Raw genomic sequence first — 22,747 nt, 5'->3', positions numbered from 1 at the left:
ATATTTTTTTTTTATTTTTGTCAGTTTGAGCCAAACAAAGTGTTTGATAGAAATTTCGTATTTTTTAAAGATATTCCAGGTACGGTTATCAAAAAAAAAAAAAATTTCCCTATTGTTCTATTCAATAGGGAATACAAATATATAGAGCACCTTATCGTTCTACTACTATTTTTAGGCCTTATAACACACACCTTTACGGGATTTACTAGAAAATGACCTCCCTCTTTTTTTTAAGTGATAAAAAGAATCTGAAAATTTTCTGTAACTTTATTCTAAAATATTCCATAAAAGAAATCTTGTATTATTGTTATAATTTTGTTGATATTGAAATTTTTATTATTGCTAGTATTAAATATGTATACCTAGGTATTATGAAAATTATGAAACTATTTGTTGACTAAGAGCTTTTTTTCAGAAGTATGTTTGGACTGTCGTAACGAATAATCATTGATTGTTAATTTCCTATATCTTAGGTACAACATCATTACTAAATGGAATTAATATTCCAGTATGGCTTCGAAACTGATTAATATCCGCTGGATTAGAACCTGTTCTAAGCCATACTAAAAAAATCATGTTTAGCATCGTATAACAGACAATTTTCCACGGATCTCAAAATGAAAAACAAAAAATTAATAACAGTTTTTTTTGGCCCGGGCCTTCTGCCCCTCGGATTTAACAAAACTGGTTTTAATCTTATAATTTTTCATTTTAATATCCGTGGAAAGCTGTCTCTACAATGAGATAATTAACTATCCCAAATTGAGAGCAAAGTTAAGTTATCTCTCATTGTCTTTTCTCCCAATGTAATGGCCTTGAATACACAAACTTTATTTTTGAACCTTTTCTTTGTGATATTTAAAACTTTTAAGAAAGGAAAGGACAAGAGGTAAATTAGTATTCCGCGATATATTTTAATGTCTTTCATTGACTATTTCTACATTTTTATTCTTAAGATATTAGCAAAAGTATTAAGGGAAAAGAATCCCTATTGATTTCTTGTTAAATTCTTAATAAATTTTTCTTGATAATTCTGTAAAAAAAATATTTGTAATGATGTTTGTGTTAGGGGTTATCAGGTGCTAGCGAGTAGACCGTCCACCAACTAGTTATCCAAAGGTAGGTTAATTTTTAGTAGGTAGTTAAAAGAAAATTTCCTAACTTATTTTTATATGCATCGTAATAGATTAGGGGGGAAGTTTCTAGTTGGCCAAAAATGAATCCTTTATTTTAACGACATCTAGTGTAGTTTAAGTAAGCGTATTTGTATAGGGAAAAAAGAATAATACCTTGATGTTACAGCAGCTGTGCTTAAATTCGCGAAGAATTTAAAATAATTTTTTAAATTCATTGCACAAGCTGTTTTAGAATTGTTTGTTCAGGGATTGTTATGTCTAAACTACTGGCTGGTAGTAAACAACCACAGAATAACAGTTCAAGTAGTGACCAACAGGGGGTGGACTACGATTTCTCAAGACTGCCCATCTCTTTCAAAACGAGCTTAGATGAGTCGAGCAACAGCAAGGTAGGAGTTTTTACATTAGGGAATGTTCCATCAATGATATCATGTGGCAACTTAACAAGAAATTCTTATGTTTTTAGTAAATGTTTTTTTTTTAATGTACTACCTATCAATAATTTGGATCATGGAAAGAAAACAAAGTAGCGGTTTTCGTCGTATTTTATTTTTCACAGTTACTAACCCTGCAGGACAATCATTAACATTTACCCAACTAATCATTAGCTACTGTGAAAATACGTCGAAACCCGCTACTTCGTTTTCTTTCCATGATCCAATAATTTTATTTTATAATAAAAAAATTTATTTTTTGCATTTGTATTTAGTTAAAGCACATGATATTGTTCATGGAACGTTCTCTTGAATATAAAGTCCTTGTCTTTAACAGCCGCCATTTTTATCCTGAGATTTTTACACACATCACAAATTGGCCCATTTTCATTATTACTCATATATATTTTCGGGGATTTTATTTGTACATGATAAAACAGAACGTTGTTTATGACCAGTTGTTTTAAGGACTTTCATATTTTGTGGAAGGGATTGCATCATATGGCTGCATCTGGTCTTAACAAGGAAGATTCTAACCTAGCAAAGGTAAACACATAGTATGGCAGGTGGTTCTCTAGGTAGAAACTAACATTCTCGTAGATGAAAAGGTGGGTTAATTTAACTAATCATATATTGAAGTCATTTTACAAAGAAAATCAGAGTTTGAAATAAAAGGTAATTTAGAAAAATGACAGGTGTCCTTATTTAGCGTCTATTCAAGATTTTCTGTTAATACTTAATTTTTTTTAACTTTTATTTATTTGTCATTGTTTATTTTTTACAGCATTTTAAATACGTTTTTCTCTCGAACTAGTTTAGATACCATGAGATTGAACAGGTTAAAAAATAGGACACTTTTATTTCTTTTAAAGGCCATTTTTAAAGTTTTGTTATTTCAGGGCGATCCCGCGAGCTCTGCTGTTGTAATCAGTCGCAAGCGGAAGGCGTGGGAGGGGACCGGTCGCACCGTGTCTAACAAGTACGTCGGGTCGGGGAGGTTGCCCAACAACCGAGACCCCGACGACGAGGATGACAAGGGGGATGACCATGACGGGATAATTATTGCCAAGGGAGACGGCCTCGACACCCCCGTCTGCAGCAGGACTGGGTTTGAGGTAGGTTGTCTGGCTCCTCTTTGGGGATCTGGACTAGACTTTTGTGACAGTTTTGTGTTCCTATATTATTGCTTACTATATCATACTAGATTTATTTTAAGTTTTATTCCTTTTAAAGAAAAGGAAATCGATTTTTAGGGATCATAAAAAATTAGGTACCTATTTAGGTAAAGATACTGTATTAGTGTTATTTTTGGCACCGAATCATGATCCTTTTACCATTGCAGGATGAGGTGCAGGATGGAAGGGCCGGTACTGATGAGGATGGGGGCCACAGCGGTGAAAGCGGCGGTAACAGTGGCAGCGGTGATGGGCACCACCATCTCCACAACAATCATCATCACCACCACCACAACCACGGGCACCATGGCAAGACCAACGGCAACAACCTGTTGTCTCCCATGAATCCCAACCTGTTGAATGTTGATGATATTGACACGGATAATCTGGCAGCTGACTTTGACGGCTCTTTTACAGGTAAACAAATATATCTTGTCAAATTTGTAGATTAGAACCATACATAAATATCATGTATAGCATCGTATTACAGATAATTTTCACGGAAATTTTATTAGAAATCATAAAAATTTAAACCAGTTTTTTTAGCCCTTGCATTCAACCCCTGGGCTAAAAAAAACTGGTTCTAATCTTAAAATATTCATTTTAATATTCGCGGAGAGCTGTCTATAATACGATGTGATAAATATCTATTCTAGGTCTTGGTGTTGATATAACAACTGCTCACTACTCGATGTCAGACGCTATGATAAGTCTGAATAATATTGTTATTAACAGTTCGCAAATCAAACAGGTATAACTACAATTTTCATGAACTTTGTGTTTTTGTCAATTTTGCTAATTCTATTGGGAGAATCTGAGGACTTTTGTAAATATCTCGTCACCCAAACCCAGATGAAGAGGTCGCTCAAAACACAACCGCCGAAGCTTTATTTTCTGTTAATGCCGTGATTTTAAAATTCATCTGATTTTTAAACGTTGGGCATAATTATGAAACTTTTTAGACATTTCTGTAAAAATGTAATTGAATATCTGAAATAATTTCCGATTTGTTTAATGACATTTTAGGCTCAATCGAAAAGAAATACCTCTTCATCATGCACACTTTTAACTAAAATATTTATTTAACCTAAAAACCCTTTTTACCAGGAGTCCAGTGGGAGGTATGCCTCTCCTAAATCCGACCCATCCTACATGTTCTCCAGCTACGGAGCTCTGGATCTGTCCAATGACGAGGCTCAGCACGCTGCTAGCCACGAGATTGGGGAGACATCACCCCCCAACCAGACGGGTCCCCAGACTTTCAGCGGGTCCGTCTCAAGAGATAACTCGATGGACAAGGTAAAATAGTTGGTATTTTTACCCTCAAAGTGCCTTTTTGAGCACCAACCCCCCGCCCTTATTCTGAAATAAAATTAATGATAATGGGGGGAGGGGGGTGGTAGTTTTTTGTTTGTTTGTTAATTACTTAAGGTTATATTAGGTACTGGGTAACCCAAAAAAAGGAGAACCAACCTACAATCCCCCCTCCCTTTTTTTCTATTAATTTATTTGAAAAGTAGGGGGGGGGGGGCAGTACTCGATAGACACTTTAAGGTAAAGCACTAAAAGTTGTTAGTATTATTTCAGCAATTCAAAGTGATACCCGGATGTGTTATAATTTCAGGAAGCACAAAAAGAGACTCATTAAGTATAAGTTACAACGAGTTAAAAAAATTGTGGATTTTTGCCTTATTTCTTTGTAATGTTGCTTCCTTTTCAGGTTTTAACTGGAGTGAAGTGCAAGAGTACTCAACAAGTGGAGAACCTTATCGCCAGCAAACTTCTGAATGCAGACACTAAGGAATCCAAGATGGACATCCTAGGGTAATTTCTAATTATTTTTTTTTTGGGGGGGGGGGGCGGCTTCGCTCCCACCATATTCAATTTTAGTTTTAAAAAGAAAAAGTAAATAATAATGATTTTTTTTTTTTTTGGGGGGGGGGGGTGGACATTTTTTCTAGGGTAATTTATCTAGTGAAGGTGGTAGTAGTAGTACCCTCCTACCAAAATAGTTATAAACCTGCCCGTGACTTATGAGTAGCTACATTGTAAAGAAGAACCATATCGGTTCAGCGGTTAGCAAGATTCTTCGACGCACAGACGTAATGTTACTTTTATATAATGATTAGAGTGTAAGGTCTAGGGTAGTTTTTCGTTTATCAATTACTTTAGGGCAGGTTAGGTTAGGTTATATTGGGTAATGGCTGGCCCCGCTGTGGTTATTCATGGGAAAAAACTAACGCCTTCCCTCTCTCACTTAATTTTTAATTTATTTATAAAATAAGGGGGGATGGGGTTCAGTCCTCTAGAGGCACTTTAAAATTTTTCATGGTGTGAATTAATTTATAGGAAGAATCTGAGTGACAATCTATCTAGTGAGTTATTGCACCAGAGCCTTACCAGCGGGTTGTACGGACCCTCCAAAATAGAACTTGTGACGGGGAGCAGCAATAGCGGGGGCGGCGGGGTTGGCATCCAGCCCTTCGAGGACTCAGACTCCAGCTTCCAGTATGTCCTAACTGCTCCAACCAGTATTGCTACAAAGGTAAAAATATTTGGAATCATGGAAGGTAAACGAAGTATCGGGTTGCGTCATATATTTACATTAGCTTGGGATAGGTTATTGTAGGTTAGGTTAGGTAGGGTAAATGTTAAAGCTACTGTAAAAGTACGACGAAACTCGCTAATTCGTTTTCTTTTCATGAACAATATTTTGCAAGTACTTATTGCCTTTATCTGTTTATCTATAGGAAAGTCTTATGTTATTTATAGATACACCAAATTAAGGTTTTTATTTTTCGTGATTATACAAATATACTGTAATAATATTAAGAATTTTAAGTGTTTGGAGTTAGTTGACAATTAAAAAGAATAGTTTGTGTTAAACTCTGTGATCATTAGGCTGATATACTAATCTTGCCTCCTAATTCTTTTTTTTAGTTAAAAATAATACATCTTATTGACCTTACCTTACTTGAAACTCTCTTGTTTTGTTATTTATTTGTTTTAATGATTAATGGATATTTTACTTGAAGGTTGGTGAGCCGTCCCTGACCTACATCAACCAGGGCCAGAGCTACGAGTTGAAGATGAAGAAGCTGGGGGACCTGTCTAGTCACTACAAGAAGAAATGGTTGCGCAGCCACGTGCGCATCTGCTTCCACGAGCGCAGGCTCCAGTACATTGAGAGCGAACAGATCGCGGAGTGGGCCAGGTCCCATCCCAACGAGCGCATACTGGAGATTGATATGCCGCTGAGCTACGGGATCGGTGATGTCCGCCAGGAATATGATCAACTTAATCAGGTTGGTTTAACAAATAATTTAAATTGAATGGTAAAATTTATAGGTATAATCGTCACAACTAATGTCTAATTATTTGATAGTCTATTGAAACCAATTGTTCAATAATGTTAAATTTCGTCTTAACATTTTTTTGCAAGCTTAAATATGAAATATTTTCCATTTTTTAAATTTAGGTTTCGTTTTCGTGGGATCCTACTCGTGAGACTGGTGTATTCATCAAGGTGCATTGCATCTCTACAGAGTTTACACCCAAGAAGCATGGGGGTGAAAGAGGTGTTCCTTTCAAACTCCAGGTATAGTTATTTTATAGCATCGTATTATAAACAGCTCTCCGCCCGTGCCTTTTGCTAACAAAAGTGGTCTTAATCTTAAATTTTTGTATTCGTAGAAAACTTGATATTATCTGATACATGATTTTTCAGTGTGACTGAGAACCGGATCTTATCCACCGGATATTAATCGGATTCGAAGCCATACTGGAAAATAGTACTTAACTTCAGCCTCTCTAACTGTATACTTGAAAAAATAATCTAAAAATAAAGCTATAAATAACGATATGTGAAAAGTTTTGACTTAAAAGTTGTATTGTTACATTTGAAACCTGCAAATGTTCTTCAAAACAGGGTATCTACTAAAATTAAGATTAGATTCACTTATTCTTCTATTTTCCTCAAGTTTTAAGATGAAAATATTCACCAAAGGAAGAAAAAAAGGACTTTTTCAATAGATCATTGGTTTCTCTGAAAGTTTGTTTTCGATATTTTTTAATTTTCTTTTTTTTTGTTAAGATTGAGACGTACTCCAACGAAGCTAGAGTTCATGCGGCTGCATGTATTCTTCAAGTATTCAAGCTTAAAGGTAACATATTCTTATTTATGATAAACTCAAATAAATGCGGAGGGGGGGTGGATGATACGTGGTGGGGGTGCGGTTATGACACTTGCAGACTGGCCAGAGTGTACGTTTTGTACGTTTTGTACGTTACGCATCAAATCTGTGTACGTTCTGTACGTTATTTTGATATGTGTGCGTAACGTATTTTGAAATTTGTATTTTTGTACGTTTTACGTTTTTTTTTTAAATAATAAGAATCAAATATTAGCAGAAAAGTAATTTGTATGTTTTGTACGAAAATTTTAACAAAAACTATAGGTGTATTATAAAAAATAAATTCAATAATATCTTAAATTTTCATAGAACAAAAATATGTAGGTAAAATATGTGATATATGTATGTTTTTAGAACTTATAGTTTAAATTTATGGATTTGAAATATATGTTTTATAGATATAGTTTAAAGAATTGAACAGAAAATGATATGCAGTTGACTAATTTCAAGTCTAAATGCACTTTGTGCAACTAACCTGTAATAGATTTTACAATAATTTTTTTCAAATTCTTTGTATATCTACTTAGGTAAATTTTCCGAGATATCATATGGTGTTCAGTTTAGGATTAAGAAGTCTTATTTTTTGGTATCTTCAGTTTTTAAAGAATAAGAATCAAATATAAGTATAAAAGTATTTGTATATGTATTTGTATTTGTATAAAAAGTATTACGAAAATAGTATATTATCTATAATACAAAGTAGAATGATATCTGTCTGTCTGTTTGTCCGTCTGTCTTTTAGAAGCTTAAGATCTCAGTAACCACTGAACCTATTAGGTTCTACTCTTCAGGGAATATTTTAAAGCTATTTTCTTGGGGGGTGGGACACTTAAAGCTTTTTACTTACTACTAGGATTAGCGGCTTCGCCCCTATCCTCTAGAGGATTCGTTCCCTCCTTCATAGGATCGTTTGTTCATAATTAGTAAAAAAAAACGAAAAAAAGATATTGTGATGATTTTTTTTCATTTAGGCCCCACCCAGCTTATTTGCATTAGTTTACAAAAATAAATTAAGGGGTGGTTGTTTTCTTGGGGGGTTGGGTTTTCCACACTCCAAGAAAATAGCCTAAAGCCACCACAGGACCAGTAGATATATTCCCTGAAGAGTAGAACCGAATCTGTTCAGCTATTACCAAGATCTTAAGCTTCAGACAGACAGACATTGTTTTACTTTGTATTAAAGACTAGTATTTTCTGAGATCTTTAGCATTAGACAAAATAACCCTATATCCTATTACTAGCGGCTGCGCCCCTAGCATCTAGGGGCTATATATTCGAAGGAATATGAAATGTCAGAAAAATAGCCTAAAACCATACCCAGACTTATTTCTAAAAACGAATAGCCTAAAACCATCTCAGGGTATGTAAGAAGCTTTACTGTAAAGGAGAACCATATCGGTTCAGCGGTTAGCTAGATCTTTCGTTACAGACAAAAAAGCATAACACTATATATTAGGATATGTATAATCCTCTAAATCCTTTTTTTTCTGTAGTGAAGAATCTTGTTAACTGCTGAACCGACATGATCTGGGAGAGGTTGAAGGCTATTTTCTCTGTCCTCCCATATCCCTTCGAGAACCTGTATTCAAAATAATAGAAAAATAGCCTAAAACAATCTCGGTAACTGAGTGAAGTTTCCCTGAAATTGAAATCAATCGGTTCAGAAGTAATGAAAATCTTAAGCATCACAACAAAAAACTTACTACTTTATATAATAGGATATACTTAGTACGTAATAACAGGATGTATGTCTGTCTAATTGTTTGTTTGTACCAAAGGCTCTCTCTCAACCGATATGGTTCTCCTTTAGAGGGTAGCTTCTTATAGGTTCTGGGAGAGGGTACAACCACCCTCCCAAGAGAAATCACTCTTAGAAAAAAATAACCACCCTTCCCCTATTTTTTCTTTCTTTTTAAAATTGAAAACAGAAATGGGGGTGGTCTAATTCACCCCCCCCCCCCCCCCTTCTCACTAGAAAAATTATTAGCGAAGCTACTCTATAAATACTTTCTCAGTCCGTTATGCCATCGGAGAAACGTGATTTTCTTGGCTCTTGTTTTTTGATTAAATAAGTTCACATCCTACATATTTTCATTGAGATTTACCTTTTGGTTGGGGTGCCAGATCTATTCCTAGATTTTCAAGTTTTTGTGATTTTCTCGACTCCTATTCAAGATAGACGGCTAAAATTTTCAGGAAATAGATAAATTCACATTCTACATATTTTCAAAAAGTTTCTTTAAGGTTTGTCTATTTGTTGCAGTGCTAGATCGATTCCTAGATGTATAGGTTTTTATGATTTTCTCTACTCATTTTCTTGATGGATGGTTGTAATTTTCAGGGATTGTATAAGTTTTTATTCTCAATACTTCCACTTTGTTTCATTTAGATTTGATTATTGGTTGGGGGGCTGAATTTATTCCTAGATTTTCACGTTATTATATATTTTTAAAAAGGTTTTGTGATTTATTTGAATAAGTTAAATGTTTTTTTTATGACACTACTCTATGCCTAGTTTATTTATTTTCCCAGATTTCCATCCATAACTTTTGAGCTTAGCTACTTAAGGATGTTGTCATCCTTGTGTTTTACTTTTTATTTTTAAATAAAAAATATAAAATTGGGTGTTTGAATTCAACTCCCCCTTAATCAAGTTTCTCTAGAGGCCTCTAAGGGCGTAGTCGCTGGTCCTTATAATAGGATATACTTTGTACATAACTAGCGGCTTCGCCCCTAGCCTCTAGGGGCTTTGCCCCAAGAGGTGATCAAAAAAAGTGTAAGGTGAAATTCTTAAAAAAAAAAAAATAAGGACCAAGGAAATCTTTTACAAAGGAAATCTTCCACAAAGGAAATCTTCTACAAAGGAAATCTTCTACAAAGGACTAAGGATATCTCCTACAAAAAAAGGACCAAGGATATCTCCTAAAAAAAAAAAAAAAAAAAGAAATGGGGGGTTGATTTTTTTTGTTTTTTGGGGGGGTGGCCCCAAAAAATAAAATAGCTTAAAACCACCACAGGACCAATAGGTATATACCCTGAAGAGTAGAATCCAATCGGTTCAGTGGTTACCGAGATCTTAAGGGACAGACGGACAGACATCGTTCTACTTTGTATTATAGATAACAGAATGTCTGTTTATTTGTACCAAAGGATCTCGCTAACCGCTGAACCGATATGGTTCTCCTTAACAGGATAGCTTCTCATAGGTTCTTGGAAGTTTTATAACTATTTTGGGGAAGAGTATCACTATCCACCCTTCCAAGAGAAATCGACTTTAGAAAAAAATTACCTCCTCCCCCCAAAAAAGAACTTTAATTGCTCACTGATTTTTTATAGTTAAATTTTTCCAGATGTCTATATAAAACTTTAGAGCTTCGCTACTTATGTATGTTGTAATCCATGTTTTTTACTTTTTCTTTGAAAATCTAAAATAAAACAATTGGGTTATTGAATTCAACCCTCCCCTTCTCAAGTGCCCCTAGAGGTCTTTAGGAGCGTAGGCGCTAGTTCTCTTTAATAAAGTAATAGGATATCTTGTGTCTGTCAGTCCGCTATGGTCCGTTATGGTGTTTCTCCGCTAGTAGACTTAAATGTTTTGATAATAGGTAACTAGGAAAATATAAACATCATTTTTATTAGGAATGTACGTTTTGTACGTTTTTTTATTTTTTTTTATGTACGTAACGTATTTTTTTTGTGTACGTTTTGTACGTTTTTTATTTTAAAAATTGGCTGGCCAGTCTGCACTTGCCTGTGGTGCCCTTAGTAATAAATATAGATGTATTACCAGACAACTACGCAGATCCCCCTGTTGGGGACCTATTTCGTCTGCTAGCAAATGGATTTCTGCTCTTTTGTAGCGAATTGGCAGTGATATTATTCCCAACGCTATTGGTTGATTTCCAAGGGCCCAATTGAAATTCGACACAGGGTCCTCGGGAAGGGGACATACAGTTATTTATTCCGTTCCCCATCTATAGTTTTACTCAAATATGCGCACTCTCAGAAAAGTATAGCCATACACATACACACAAACATCCAGTCATTTAAAAGTTCTAAAATATCTTCATTAAAGCTTGAATAATGTTATTATGTTGTAAAAAAATATGTCAATCCTTTTAGGAGCTGACCGAAAGCACAAGCAGGACCGCGAGAAGGTGCAGAAACGGACACCCATGGAACAAGAGAAATATTCCCAGCAATACGAGTGTACGGTCCTCACTGATCTCAGCGTTGATAGCATTTATATACCTCCGAGCAGAGGCATTTCTCCGATACAGGTTCTTATTTTATATTTATATACCTCCGAGCAGAGGCATTTCTCCGATACAGGTTCTTATTTTATATTTATATACCTCCGAGCAGAGGCATTTCTCCGATACAGGTTCGCATTTTATACCTACTTACACAACAATGGATAAATAATATATGACAGGGGGAAAAATGTCGTAAATTTATGTTGCTAACGTGGAACTCTCTTATTGGTCTGTTCGTTCATCCAGTAGGAGGGGAGGGAATTGTGTAAAGGGAGGGGATGGGGGTTATCTTTATTTTATCCTGCTGCGAAGCTCACTTTATCAGAGAACATAAAAATCTGGTGTAAGATTACATCCATTTACACATCGCTGAATAGCAATCTTACAGATAGAAAAAGACGATTGCGTCCAAACGAGCAAAGGTGTATGAAAATTAAAAGCAAAATATAGGGGGGGGGAAATTACAAAAAGGAAAGGGAGAAAAATAGAGAAGAAAAGGGAAAAAAATTACAAGAAGCATGAAACTTTAAGTGAAAAAAACGTAGATATGATAAGAAAGACATTATACGTTAGCTCCGCTCGGGTCGTACAGTAATAAGCATATTTTGCTCGCCATATCCCGATTAACATGTATTTATGTCGTTTTCGAGCAGAGTTTAGCTTTGACATAAACTAATAATAGTATCTAGCAAAATATTATAGTTTTTACAATTTATATTGAAGTGTTAGGAACAATTGTTTGATTATTTTTTTACTTAATCATTGATTTTAAGGCAAAGCAAATAAAAAATGAATTCTATATATTTATAGTCGGACAACGAGAGCTTAAATTCCGTGGCTAAAGCGACTGTAAAGGCCTCATCCTTACCTCCGTCCACGGCGGCCAACAGAGTCGACGACTCGTCCGCCATACCCACCTCTGTTGCTCGTGTCGGCGTCGGTGTGGTGCCAGTCAACTGGGTGGCTCCGTCACAACCACTCAGCGAGACCAAGACATGGAAAAGAGTTCTTCCCGGAAATGCTACTCCTGATACTGTGGCCACCTGGCTAGCATATCACAGGTAAGAAATAGACTTATTGTCTCTTGTTGTTTGTTTGTTGTAGCCATGATTCCCTGAGGTTAGGACTTAGAAGCACACGAAGACTGGAGTTGAGAAGCCTGTGAAAAAACTGTGAAAAAACGGCGGCGCAACCGCCAAAAACCGCCGTTTCCGGCCGAAATTTTTTTTGCCTTTTCTCGGCGGTTTTCGGCGGTTGCGCCGCCGTTTTTTCACAGTTCCATATTGTACCCCTATAAAGCAACTGCCATGCAAAATGTCAGACCTGTAACTCTTTTTTTAGTTGAGTTCCTTTGACTTTTAGTTTTAGTTTCAAAAAGTGTCACTTTCGCCCCCCCCCCCCCCTTTTAAATTGAGTTTAATTTCTCTTGTGAGGGTACCTCTTCCTAGCAGATCCTATCGGAAGCTACACTGTAAAGGAAAAACATTTCGATTCAGTGGTTTTTGATATACTTTTGTTACTTATAGAATACAGACAACCCGTTACTTTTAAATTTATTTGACTATAAATTTTGTTAAGGTATAATGAACACCTGAAAACCTTTCAAAATTGTGATGCTCAAGATCTCCTCCGGTTTGCCAAGTCAGAACTTGTTCAGGTAAACAACACAAAATTTTATACTTTTTCAATCTTGGGAGATTCCAACTAAAAAAAGGGATCAAGCTTCCAGTCAAATGCGCGTAGTAGTTCAAATTGTTTTTAATTTTGATCAAACGCATAGTATAATTAAACCAAGGGTAGCTATTCTAACAATCAATTCTACAAAAAATCACAAAATCTTTAAAATTTAGGTTGAAGTATATTTTTCTTTTTAATATAATTGAAGAGGGGTGGGTAAGAAGGGGGTTGTGGGGAAATTTTCCATTAGAATTGTTTGTCAGAATCACATTCCCTTTTCCCTGAATTAAACACATAATATTAAAACCAGTTTGACCTAATAAGCGCATTTGACTGGAAGCTTTAAATCTTTGTTCTGACGTCCAATATATTTTCATTGTTATTCAAAAGATTTATTGATAATTTATTCATTTACCTATTTTGGCAAAAATTATGATGAAATTAATTTCTTTCTGGTACAGTTTCGCATAAGTTAGTTATTATCAGGGAAAAGATACCAGAATTCTTGCAGTAAAGGATGTATAAAAAAGTGACACGTAGCATATCCGTACGTTGTCGTCAATGTGATAGGTTTATATCTCATAACTAAAAATGTAGAAATGGTTCCTACTCAGGGTTGTCATATTGGGCATTTTTTTTCGATAACGGGCCGCCCAATTGCCCAAACGGCATTTTTGGGCAAATGTCGTAAAAAGCATTTAAAAAGGATATAAAATAGCCTAAAACCATACCGAGACTTATTATTAAAAATAAAATAGCCTAAAACCATCTCAGGACCTATAAAAGCTCCACTAGAACGGTGAACCATATCGGTTCAGCGGTTAGCGAAATCCTTCTCTAGATACAAAAAAGCTTACTAATTTATATAATACCTAGTTAATATAGGCCCGCCCCCCCATTCTTTTTTCACCCCCTCCCCCTTTTTCTCACCCCCCAAAACGGGGGTGCCCAAAAGGACCCGATAAAGGGCAGCCCAAAACCGCCCGCCCAAAAGCGCCCGCTCGATATGACAACCCTGTTCCTACTGCTGCTATGTCAGGTGGGCGGCATAAATAGTAGGGGAAATGAATACCTTGGCCGAAAACAGACTAAACTTTTCAAATGAACATCTAGGACTTTCAGACAAATATCGTGCAATCAAAGGTTGGTTGTGTAAAGGACGCTTGACCGTATGAACATGCAATTTATTGGCAGGATTTGGTTAAGAAATACACAGGGGTGTATATCTTGCAAATTTGACCCGGTTGAGGGGGGGTAAAAAAAATAAAAAATGTAAAAATTAAGAGAATTTTTTTTTCCATTTTTTCCCCTCTTTAATGTAAAAAACTAAGAGAATATGTGGGAGGGGGGATAATATGAATAAAACAAAGAGTTTGAAAATATTTTTCCATTTCATCCCCTTCCTTGCTGGAAAAAACTAGGAGGGGGAAAAAATATAAATTTTTGCAGCAGGGGAAAAAAATTAATCTTGTGCAGAGTATACACCAAAAAAAGATCTCATGGTAATTTCAATATTTGCAATATGTGATAGTAATATTATTTCTTTGTTGTAGATTGTGGGGCCTATTGACGGTATTCGGTTGTATAATGATCTGCATCTTACACCAGTTTCTCCAAGATTAGTTCTCTATATTGCACAGGTATACACACATTCTACACAATAAACAGTACATATACACACATGCTGCAATGGCTGTTATGAAAAGGGAGTACAAAAATGCGCACCTTTTTAAAATACAAATTGCGCGGCTTGTGTTAATAGTAGAAAAATTCTATGCTTATCGTTAGGACCGTATTAAGCGTTTTTGGAGCTATGCACATAGTTTTCAAATATAAATTGTATGCGTACCGTTTTTAAGCTTGTAGATTCTAGTGTTCAAAATAATAGGCAAGTTTTAATAAAGTCCTAGGGTAAGTATAATAAATAATGAACTTTGTTGTGAAACGTAATGAAACCAGAAAGTGCACATAAGAAACAAAGCTTAAATTAGTCTTAAAGGGTGTTACTAACATGAATTGATTATGCCTTTTCTGTTTTTATCAAAGTATAATACCACCTAATAATAGGTATTTATCGCATCGTACTATAGACAGGTTTCCGCGGATTTTAAAATTAAATATTGTAAGATGTACTTTTACACTTACATTTCCTTACATATAATAAGCGGCTTTGTTCTATTACCCTAGTAATTTAGTGAACTATTAGTACTGCGCTACCTATAGACATACTTGTCATTTTTTTTTTATAAACTGATGAATGTTTTATTTTATTCCAGAAAGATGACTCAATATTCAACCCAATTTTGTTAAGAGAAGTAACCACCCTGGAGTTAGGAAAAACTTTGGCGTCTACTTTTAAGGTATGTAGCATGTAATATCAAAATCTTTATTTATGAATCTCATGAATTAGTAAAAAACTCATATTTTTTAACGAAAATTTACCCACTTTTTCAGGGGTGTATATTCTACATGGGATCCCCTGCTCAGGGGGGGGGGGGGAATAAAAAATAAGTGGTTGGAGGGGAAAAAAATGTAAAAATTAAGAAAACTGAAAACATTTTTTCCATTTCCCCCCCCCTCCTTGGTGAAAAAATGTGTGGTAGGAGGGATAAAATAAATAAAATATAGAGTTCTTTAAATATTTTTCCATTTTCCCCCCTACTTGGTGAGAAAAAAACTAGGGGGGAAAAAATAAAAAAATTTGTAGCAGGGGAAAAAAATAAATCTGGTGCAGAATATACACCCCTGCACTTTTTTGAAAACAAAAGTTTTTGGGATCATGGAAAGGAAAGGAAGTAGCGGATTTCGTTCCCCAGGGATCTAAAGGGATAAGACAATTGCCCAGAAATTGATGTACATCCACAATGATGATACACAAAAGTACGCCTTCTGTATAATTACAATTAGTGGTTGTAACGTTTGGACTGGACACTCAACTTACTGAACTGAACAAACCAATCAAACTCATTAAAAGTCTTCAAAGTTGTTAGGCAAACATATTAAGAACGTTTTATAAAACTTTGGGGACTAGTGTAATAAACAGCCCTTTGCCCCCTCTCTCTTCACTAATAATAATTATGAATCCCTTTTTAATATTGATTGAAAGAACTTTAGTTCAACAGACATAAAATTAAAACTTTTCTCTAGACAAATATATTTTTCTCAGTGGAAAATTATTATTTTTTATTTGAAGACAAATATTTTTAAAGTTTGTTATAAAAACAAAGTTATTTTAATGTTTGATCTCACTAGAGAAGGGTATTCAATTGCAGACTGGCCAGAGTGTACGTTTTGTACGTTACGCATCGAATCTGTGTACGTTCTGGACGTTATTTTGATATGTGTACGTAACGTATTTTGAAATTTGTATTTTTGTACGTTTTACGTTTTTTAAAAAATAATAAGAATCAAATATTAGCAGAAAAGTAATTTGTTTGTTTTGTACGAAAATTTTTGCAAAAACAATAGGTGTATTATTTAAATAAATTCAATAATATCTTCAATTTTCATAGAACAAAAATATGTATGTAAATTATGCATATATGTTATTAGAACTTACAGTTTAAATTTATGGATTTGAAATATATGTCCTATAGATATAGTTTAAACTATTGAACAGAAAGAGATATGCAGTTGACTAAATTCAAGTTTAAATGCATTTCATGCTACTACCCCTTTAATAGATTTTACGATAATTTTTTTCAAATTCTTTATATACTTGGGTAAATTTTCCGAGATATCATATGGTGCACAGTGTAGGATTAAGAAGTCTTATTTTTTGGTATCTTCAGTTTTTAAAGAATAAGAATCAAATATCCTATTATATAAAGTAGTAAGCGTTTTTTTGTCTGTCCCAAAGGATCTCACTAACCGCTGAACCGATATTGTTCTCCTTTACAGGGAAGCTTCTTATAGGTTCTGGGAAGGTTTTAAACTATTTTTTGAGAGGGTGTCTTCACCCCCCTCCCCCCAAAAAATATTTTTTTTATTCTTTTGAAACTCAAATTTAATATGGGATGAGGCCGACTTTTCCCCCTCCTAAATTAAGTGCCCCTAGAGGCTTCTAGGGGCGTAGCTGCTAGTAAGTATAAAAGTATTTGTATATTTATTTGTATTTGTACAAAAAGTATTACAAAAATAGTATATTATCTATAATGCAAAGTAGAATGATGTCTGTCCGTCTGCTTGTCCGTCTTTATATCAAAAGCTTAATATCTCAGTAACCACTAAACCTATTGTGCTCTACTCTTCATGGAATATACCTAATAGTCCTGTGATGGTTTTTGCTATTTTCTTTGGGGGAGGGACACTTAAAGCTTTTTACTTTCTACTAGGATTAGAGGCTTCATATCCCTCTTTTGTAGAATCGTTTGTTGGAAATTTGTCAAAAAAAAATATAAAAAAAGATTGTGTTTATTTTTTTTTATTTAGGCTTCGCCCCAGGGTGCGGTGGGGGTTCCCCCACCCCGCTGATTTGCATTAGTTTACAAAAATAAATTGAGGGGTGGTTGATTTTTTTTTTGGGGGGGGGGTTGGTTTTCCCACACTCTAAGAAAATAGCCTAAAACTACCACAGGACTAGTAGATATATTCCCTGAAGATTAGAATTTAGAACCCAATCTGTTTAGCGGTTACCAAGATCTTAAGCTTTAGACAGACAGGCATTGATTTACTTTGTATTAAAGACTAGTATTTTCTGAGATCTTTAGCAATAGACAAAATAACCCTATATCCTATTATATGTTTATCCTATAAATCCTTTTTTTTCTGTAACAAAGAATCTCGCTAACTGCTGAACCGACATGATCTTTGTGAGGTTGTAGGCTATTTTCTCTGTCCTTCCATATATCATCAAGAACCTGTATTCAAAATGGTAGAAAAATAGCCTAAAACCATCTCGGTAACTGTGTGAAGTAGTTATGAAAATCTTAAGCATCAGACAAAAAACTTACTACTTTATTTAATAGAATATACTTAGTACGTAATAACAGGATGTATGTCTCTCTGTCATTTTATTTGTACCGAAGGTTCTCGCTAACCGCTAAACCGATATGGTTCTCTTTTACAGGGTAGCTTCTCATAGGTCCTAGGAGAGGGTACAACCACCCTTCCAAGAGAAACTACTCTTCACAAACAAAAAAATCACAACCCTTCCCATATTTTTTCTTTGTTTTTAAAATTGAATTTAGAAATGGGGTATGTCTACTCCCCCTTCCCTCACTAAAAAAATTATTAGCGACGCTACTCTATAATCACTTTGTCAGTCCGTTATGCTATCGGAGAAACGTGATTTTCTCGGCTCCTGTTTTTTGATTGAATAAGTTCACATTCTTCATATTTTCATTGAGATTTGCCTTTTGGTTGGGTGCTAGATCTATTCCTAGATTTTCTTTTTTTCATGGTTTTCTCGACTTCTATTCAAGATAGACGGCTGAAATTTTCAGGGAATAAATAAATTCACATTCTACATATTTTCAAAAAGTTTCTTTAAGGTTTGTCTATTTGTTGCAGTGCTAGATCAATTCCTAGATGTATAGGTTTTTGTGATTTTCACAACTCATATTCCTGATAGACGGTTGTAATTTTCAGGGATTGTATTAGTTTTCATTCTTAATACTTCCACTAAATTTCATTGAGATTTGCTTATTGGTTGGGGGGCTGAATTTATTCCTAGATTTTCACGTTATTATATATTTTTAAAAGGTTTTGTGATTTATTTAAATAAGTTAAATGCTTATTTTTTACGACACTACTCTATAGTTTATATAGTTCCAAGATTTCAATCCATAACTTTTGAGCTTCGCTACTTAAGGATGTTGTCATCCTTGTTTTTTACTTTTTATTTTTAAATAAAAAAATGGGTTTTTGAATTCAACTTTGAATTTTTTTCCAGATGTCTATAAATAACTTTTGAGCTTCGCTACTTATGTATGTTGTCATCCATGTTTTTTTTATTGAATTCAACTCTCCCCTCCTCAAGTGCCCCTATAGGCCTTTAGGAGCGTAGACGCTAGTTCTTTTGAATAGAGTAATAGGATATCTTGTGTCTGTCAGTTCGCTATGGTTCTCCTTTACAGGTAGCTGCTAGTAGACTTAAATGTATTGATAATAGGTAACTAGGAAATTATTTAACTTATTTTTATTAGGAATGTACGTTTTTGTACGTTTTTTTTACTTTTTTTATGTACGTAACGTATTTTTTTTGTGTACGTTATGTACGTTTTTTATTTTCAAAATTGGCTGGCCAGTCTGCAATTGAAACTAAGATAAAAGAAAGAGTGGGAATAAAACAGCAAGATTTTGTTCTTAATCTTTGTAATATTTAAAATCTTTATTTTACGCTTTTTTGCCAGAGATCTAAAGGGATAAGACAAGGGCCGTTAAATTGATGTACATCTCCAATGATACACTAAATTACCCCTTCTGTAGATTAAAATTGAAACTTTTGGACACTCTATTTATCAAATCAACCAATCAAAATTCAGTAAAAGTCCCCAAAGGAAACGTTATGAGGTATAAAACTTTATGGACTAGTTTAATAAACAGCCTATTGTCCCCTCTCTCTCTACTTTTTGCCCTTTCTTAGAGAGTAAGTGTGATTACATATCGATATTACACTTGTTTTGCTTGTAACTTTCAGAAAAAAATTTCCAGATATTTAAGGGTGTTATACGAAAGAAAAGTAATCGCTTTTTGTCAAAAAGGGAACAGTTTTTGTGAAAACTAATCTCGTTGCATTTTAGAATTTATTTCTTAAAACCTTTCGGTTGGTAGACAAACCCAACCAAAACGTAGAAAACTTTTTAAAATCCACATATGATATTTTATTAATTAATGTGTTTCCTGTTTAGATTTTGGAAAAGTACACAATGAAAATAATCGCCTCCGGCCCCAACAAGATTCCCGTGCGAATGACTGATGAATATCTGCGCTATCAGGACGCCGAGTCCGCCTACCTGGTCACCTTTCTGTACGACGAGACTATGGGCATGTGCACGGCCCACCTGGAGGGGGTCACCTTCCACCAGGTGCAGCAGCAGCAGACCTGACACCAGCCGCCAGCAGCAGCCCCGAGCCATGATCCACTTTCTCCATCAGCCGCGCTAAAAAAAGGCGTGGCGATGGCTATAGTCCGAGGAGTCAATAGATGTTCTAAATAATGTATTAACTTTTTTTTTAAATCTGCACTTTTGCTCCCCGCGTTCTCTCCCGCCATCATTATGACTGTAATAGACAATTACATCCAGTGACAGAGGGGGAAATAAATTTTAAAAAGAGAAAAAAAATCTAAAAAAATAATTAAAATATTTAGTAAATAGTTTGCATAAAAATCCAGCACTGGTAAATGGCTATGAAGAAGTGATATAGTTTGGTCAGATAATATATTTTTAGAATTTAAAAAAATATGTAATATTGTTTATAAATAAAATAACCTTCTCCATCCAAAATTGTTGACCTACGTGGTGCCTCGAACATTTATATTACTATTAAAAGCTCATTAGATTTATTATTTATATCAAAATTAAACCTAGCGTACTTGGAAAGCATAAAAGAGGTTGGGATATGCTAATAAGACGTTAAAATGTTAATTTTTTTGTTTATTTAAATTGTATTTTTTTCGGAAGTTGTGAATTTTATCAAAGTCAGTCACCGATATCATGGTTTCTTCTTATGGTCGAAATAACATGGTCAACAGCAATCTAAAGCACAAAATTTATAAATGTTTGAAAATAATGATTGTACAAAAAGGGACTATGCAGGAACAAGAGCATGTGATGTAATGTACCTTTCAGCAGTGGTGATGGGCATTTTCCATTTGATATAGTTAAGGAGAGAAAAATTAGTTCCACCACGAATTTATATAAAAACATTGAAATAGGTATTTAGTTTTTAGTTTTTACGAAATAACATCAAATACATCAAATACACAGAAAAATATTGTCAAATGCAGTAAAATTAAAATGTACATCTTCATATTGTTAAGGTTATTATAAAATAACATCCAGTTTGCAAAATATGTAACTTTTTTTTATATAAGTAAGATTTTGTGCATAAGCTTTTTTTAAAATCTATAATCGCAAATTTTAAGACCTAAATAAAAGAATCAAAGTATAAGAGCCCAAAAATGTTTGACATCAGTGCTAGGAGGTACTTAACATCTTTTGCTCTCGTTCGTGCAAAGTCCCCTTTATAAAAAATATTTGTTTGGACGAATACTTAGGAACATGATAAACGTGGCTCCGCTCTAAAAGACTTAAAAGTCTTATGAGTTAGTTTGAATTATCTTGGCCACTCCTGGCCGGCCTATGCCAGTCTAGGAGGGCTGGGAAGAATCTCTGTAATGTTTTTAATTCTGTTTAAATCATTTCTTTCAAGTACAAACATTTTATGAAAATACCTTTATTATAATTATAATGATAAGACATTAATGTACCAATAATCTCTGCACAATTTTCTTCTTAAATCCGTTTCTATATCAACTTAGTCTAAAAACTGATTGTATACTTATTATATTATCCCAAAATATATTACATATTATTACTTTGTTGTAGTATGTACTTTTGATTGACTGATTTTTTTCGCATTACATATTTATAATCAAAGTTAGTTTTAAATGAAGTAATATTATTATTATTATTAAATATTGTGAATTTTATTGCAAACGCTGTAAAAATTAATAAAAATTACATTTGTGACAAAAAAAATCTTCTAAGTAAAAAAAATATAAAAAGAACATATATAGAATTTTAATTTTAGTAAACTTAAAAAAAAGCATTTTACATTTTTATTCTTTTTTTCCAATAATACATATTTTTTGTTTATTTTTACGGTGTTATTTTCACTTGTCTAATGTCAACCCAATATAAAGTAAAAAGAAGACTCAAACATGTTTCAATTCATTTTTTCTTTTTAACCTACCCATTTTACATCTTAAAAGAAGGATAAGAAAGTTTAATTAAATAGAAAAATTTCAAATATTAAAATCAATTTCAAAAATCTTCTTTTTTAAAGGTTCAGTAAATTAATACTGACAATTTGGTTGACTTGTGAAATATTTGATCTTAGTGACCTTAAAATAATAGTTTATAGGCAAAAAGTAAACTACTCAATAACATAATATGTTTATGAAGCTTATTTTAAACAATGCAAAAATCATACGGAAACTAATCTTCGTAGACATTTTAAAAATTGGTCTTTTTTTCATAATTTTTGACCTCTTTTATTTCGGGTCTTAAGCTCTTATTATAATATATATATTTTTTATCACATTTTGGTGCCCTTTTCAATTCTCACTTTTAGTATTAAGAATATAAATCTGTTGTGAAGCTAAATATTTGATGTGAGTATCTATGTGTGTTATTTTATTCTATGTGTGTGCGTGTGTGTGTGTGTGTGTATGTGTGTGTTAAATTATGTGGCTCATTCTATTAGGTTAGGGGAAAATGAGGGATGGAGAGGACAATGAAGGACATCATTTAATCTTCTCCCTAAAACTGATGTACCTGAAAATCTGTTTTAAAGAATTATTCAACACAGTTATAGGAGAATTTTAAGACATTGTTATTCAAAATATGTATAATTCTTTTGAATAATTAATCATCTTTTTAAAACTATTAAAAGATGAAATTTCTCCAATTCACCTGTGACTGCTAAGCTTTTTGGCACACACAAAAATACAACGAAAAAAATGTTTAAGAACTAATTTAGGTTTTAAAGGTCTTTAAAGGAATGAAATGATAAACTTAAAGCAATTGTCTAATATTGGAGATTATCATTTGAATTGAATTAATAAGTCAATAGAATTAAGCATTATTGCTTTGTCCTACTTGAAATTTCTGTAATTTGTACTGCTGTGGCTGTAGTCTTGGTTGTTAA

At 33.9% G+C, this 22,747-nt stretch overlaps 1 protein-coding gene and 1 long non-coding RNA gene across 4 annotated transcripts; both read left to right on the top strand.

The window, feature by feature from the left end:
- The first annotated feature begins 407 nt into the window (after nucleotides 1-407).
- On the top strand, nucleotides 408-20,055 carry LOC145317539 (upstream-binding protein 1-like). Of its 3 annotated transcripts, none has more exons than XM_080158670.1 (19): nucleotides 408-473; nucleotides 1,070-1,119; nucleotides 1,383-1,525; nucleotides 2,039-2,116; nucleotides 2,470-2,685; nucleotides 2,913-3,162; nucleotides 3,402-3,496; nucleotides 3,853-4,044; nucleotides 4,466-4,569; nucleotides 5,122-5,290; nucleotides 5,781-6,050; nucleotides 6,224-6,343; nucleotides 6,839-6,908; nucleotides 11,061-11,218; nucleotides 12,005-12,255; nucleotides 12,773-12,851; nucleotides 14,425-14,511; nucleotides 15,148-15,231; nucleotides 19,723-20,055. In XM_080158670.1, the coding sequence occupies exons 3-19, from the start codon at nucleotides 1,391-1,393 to the stop codon at nucleotides 19,918-19,920; spliced, it is 2,556 nt and encodes an 851-aa protein (XP_080014796.1). In that variant the 5' UTR covers nucleotides 408-473; nucleotides 1,070-1,119; nucleotides 1,383-1,390; the 3' UTR covers nucleotides 19,921-20,055. The 3 variants fall into 3 exon arrangements, with proteins under 3 accessions (XP_080014796.1, XP_080014795.1, XP_080014797.1); XM_080158669.1 differs by having other exon boundaries at nucleotides 5,095-5,290; XM_080158671.1 differs by lacking the exon at nucleotides 2,039-2,116 and having other exon boundaries at nucleotides 5,095-5,290.
- A 94-nt stretch (nucleotides 20,056-20,149) lies between these two features.
- On the top strand, nucleotides 20,150-21,627 carry LOC145317540 (uncharacterized). The gene is made up of 3 exons (XR_013879019.1): nucleotides 20,150-20,513; nucleotides 21,124-21,246; nucleotides 21,476-21,627. It is a non-coding gene; the product is annotated as an uncharacterized LOC145317540 (long non-coding RNA).
- The last annotated feature ends 1,120 nt before the right edge of the window (nucleotides 21,628-22,747 follow it).

This window comes from Acartia tonsa, chromosome 4 (genome assembly GCF_053477335.1).
Source record: "Acartia tonsa isolate MP-2025a chromosome 4, ASM5347733v1, whole genome shotgun sequence".
Lineage (NCBI taxonomy): Eukaryota > Metazoa > Arthropoda > Copepoda > Calanoida > Acartiidae > Acartia > Acartia tonsa.
The sequence above is the reverse complement of the archived record's forward strand: the minus strand, read 5'-3'. Positions and strand labels throughout refer to the sequence as shown.

Excerpts from the sequence above, each read along its gene's own strand:
- LOC145317539 (XM_080158669.1), top strand. The coding sequence starts at position 1,391 with ATGTCTAAACTACTGGCTGGTAGTAAACAACCACAGAATAACAGTTCA. Across the intron at positions 1,526-2,038 it reads ATGAGTCGAGCAACAGCAAG|GACTTTCATATTTTGTGGAA; the intron begins GTAGGAGTTTTT and ends AGTTGTTTTAAG. Across the intron at positions 2,686-2,912 it reads GCAGCAGGACTGGGTTTGAG|GATGAGGTGCAGGATGGAAG; the intron begins GTAGGTTGTCTG and ends TTACCATTGCAG.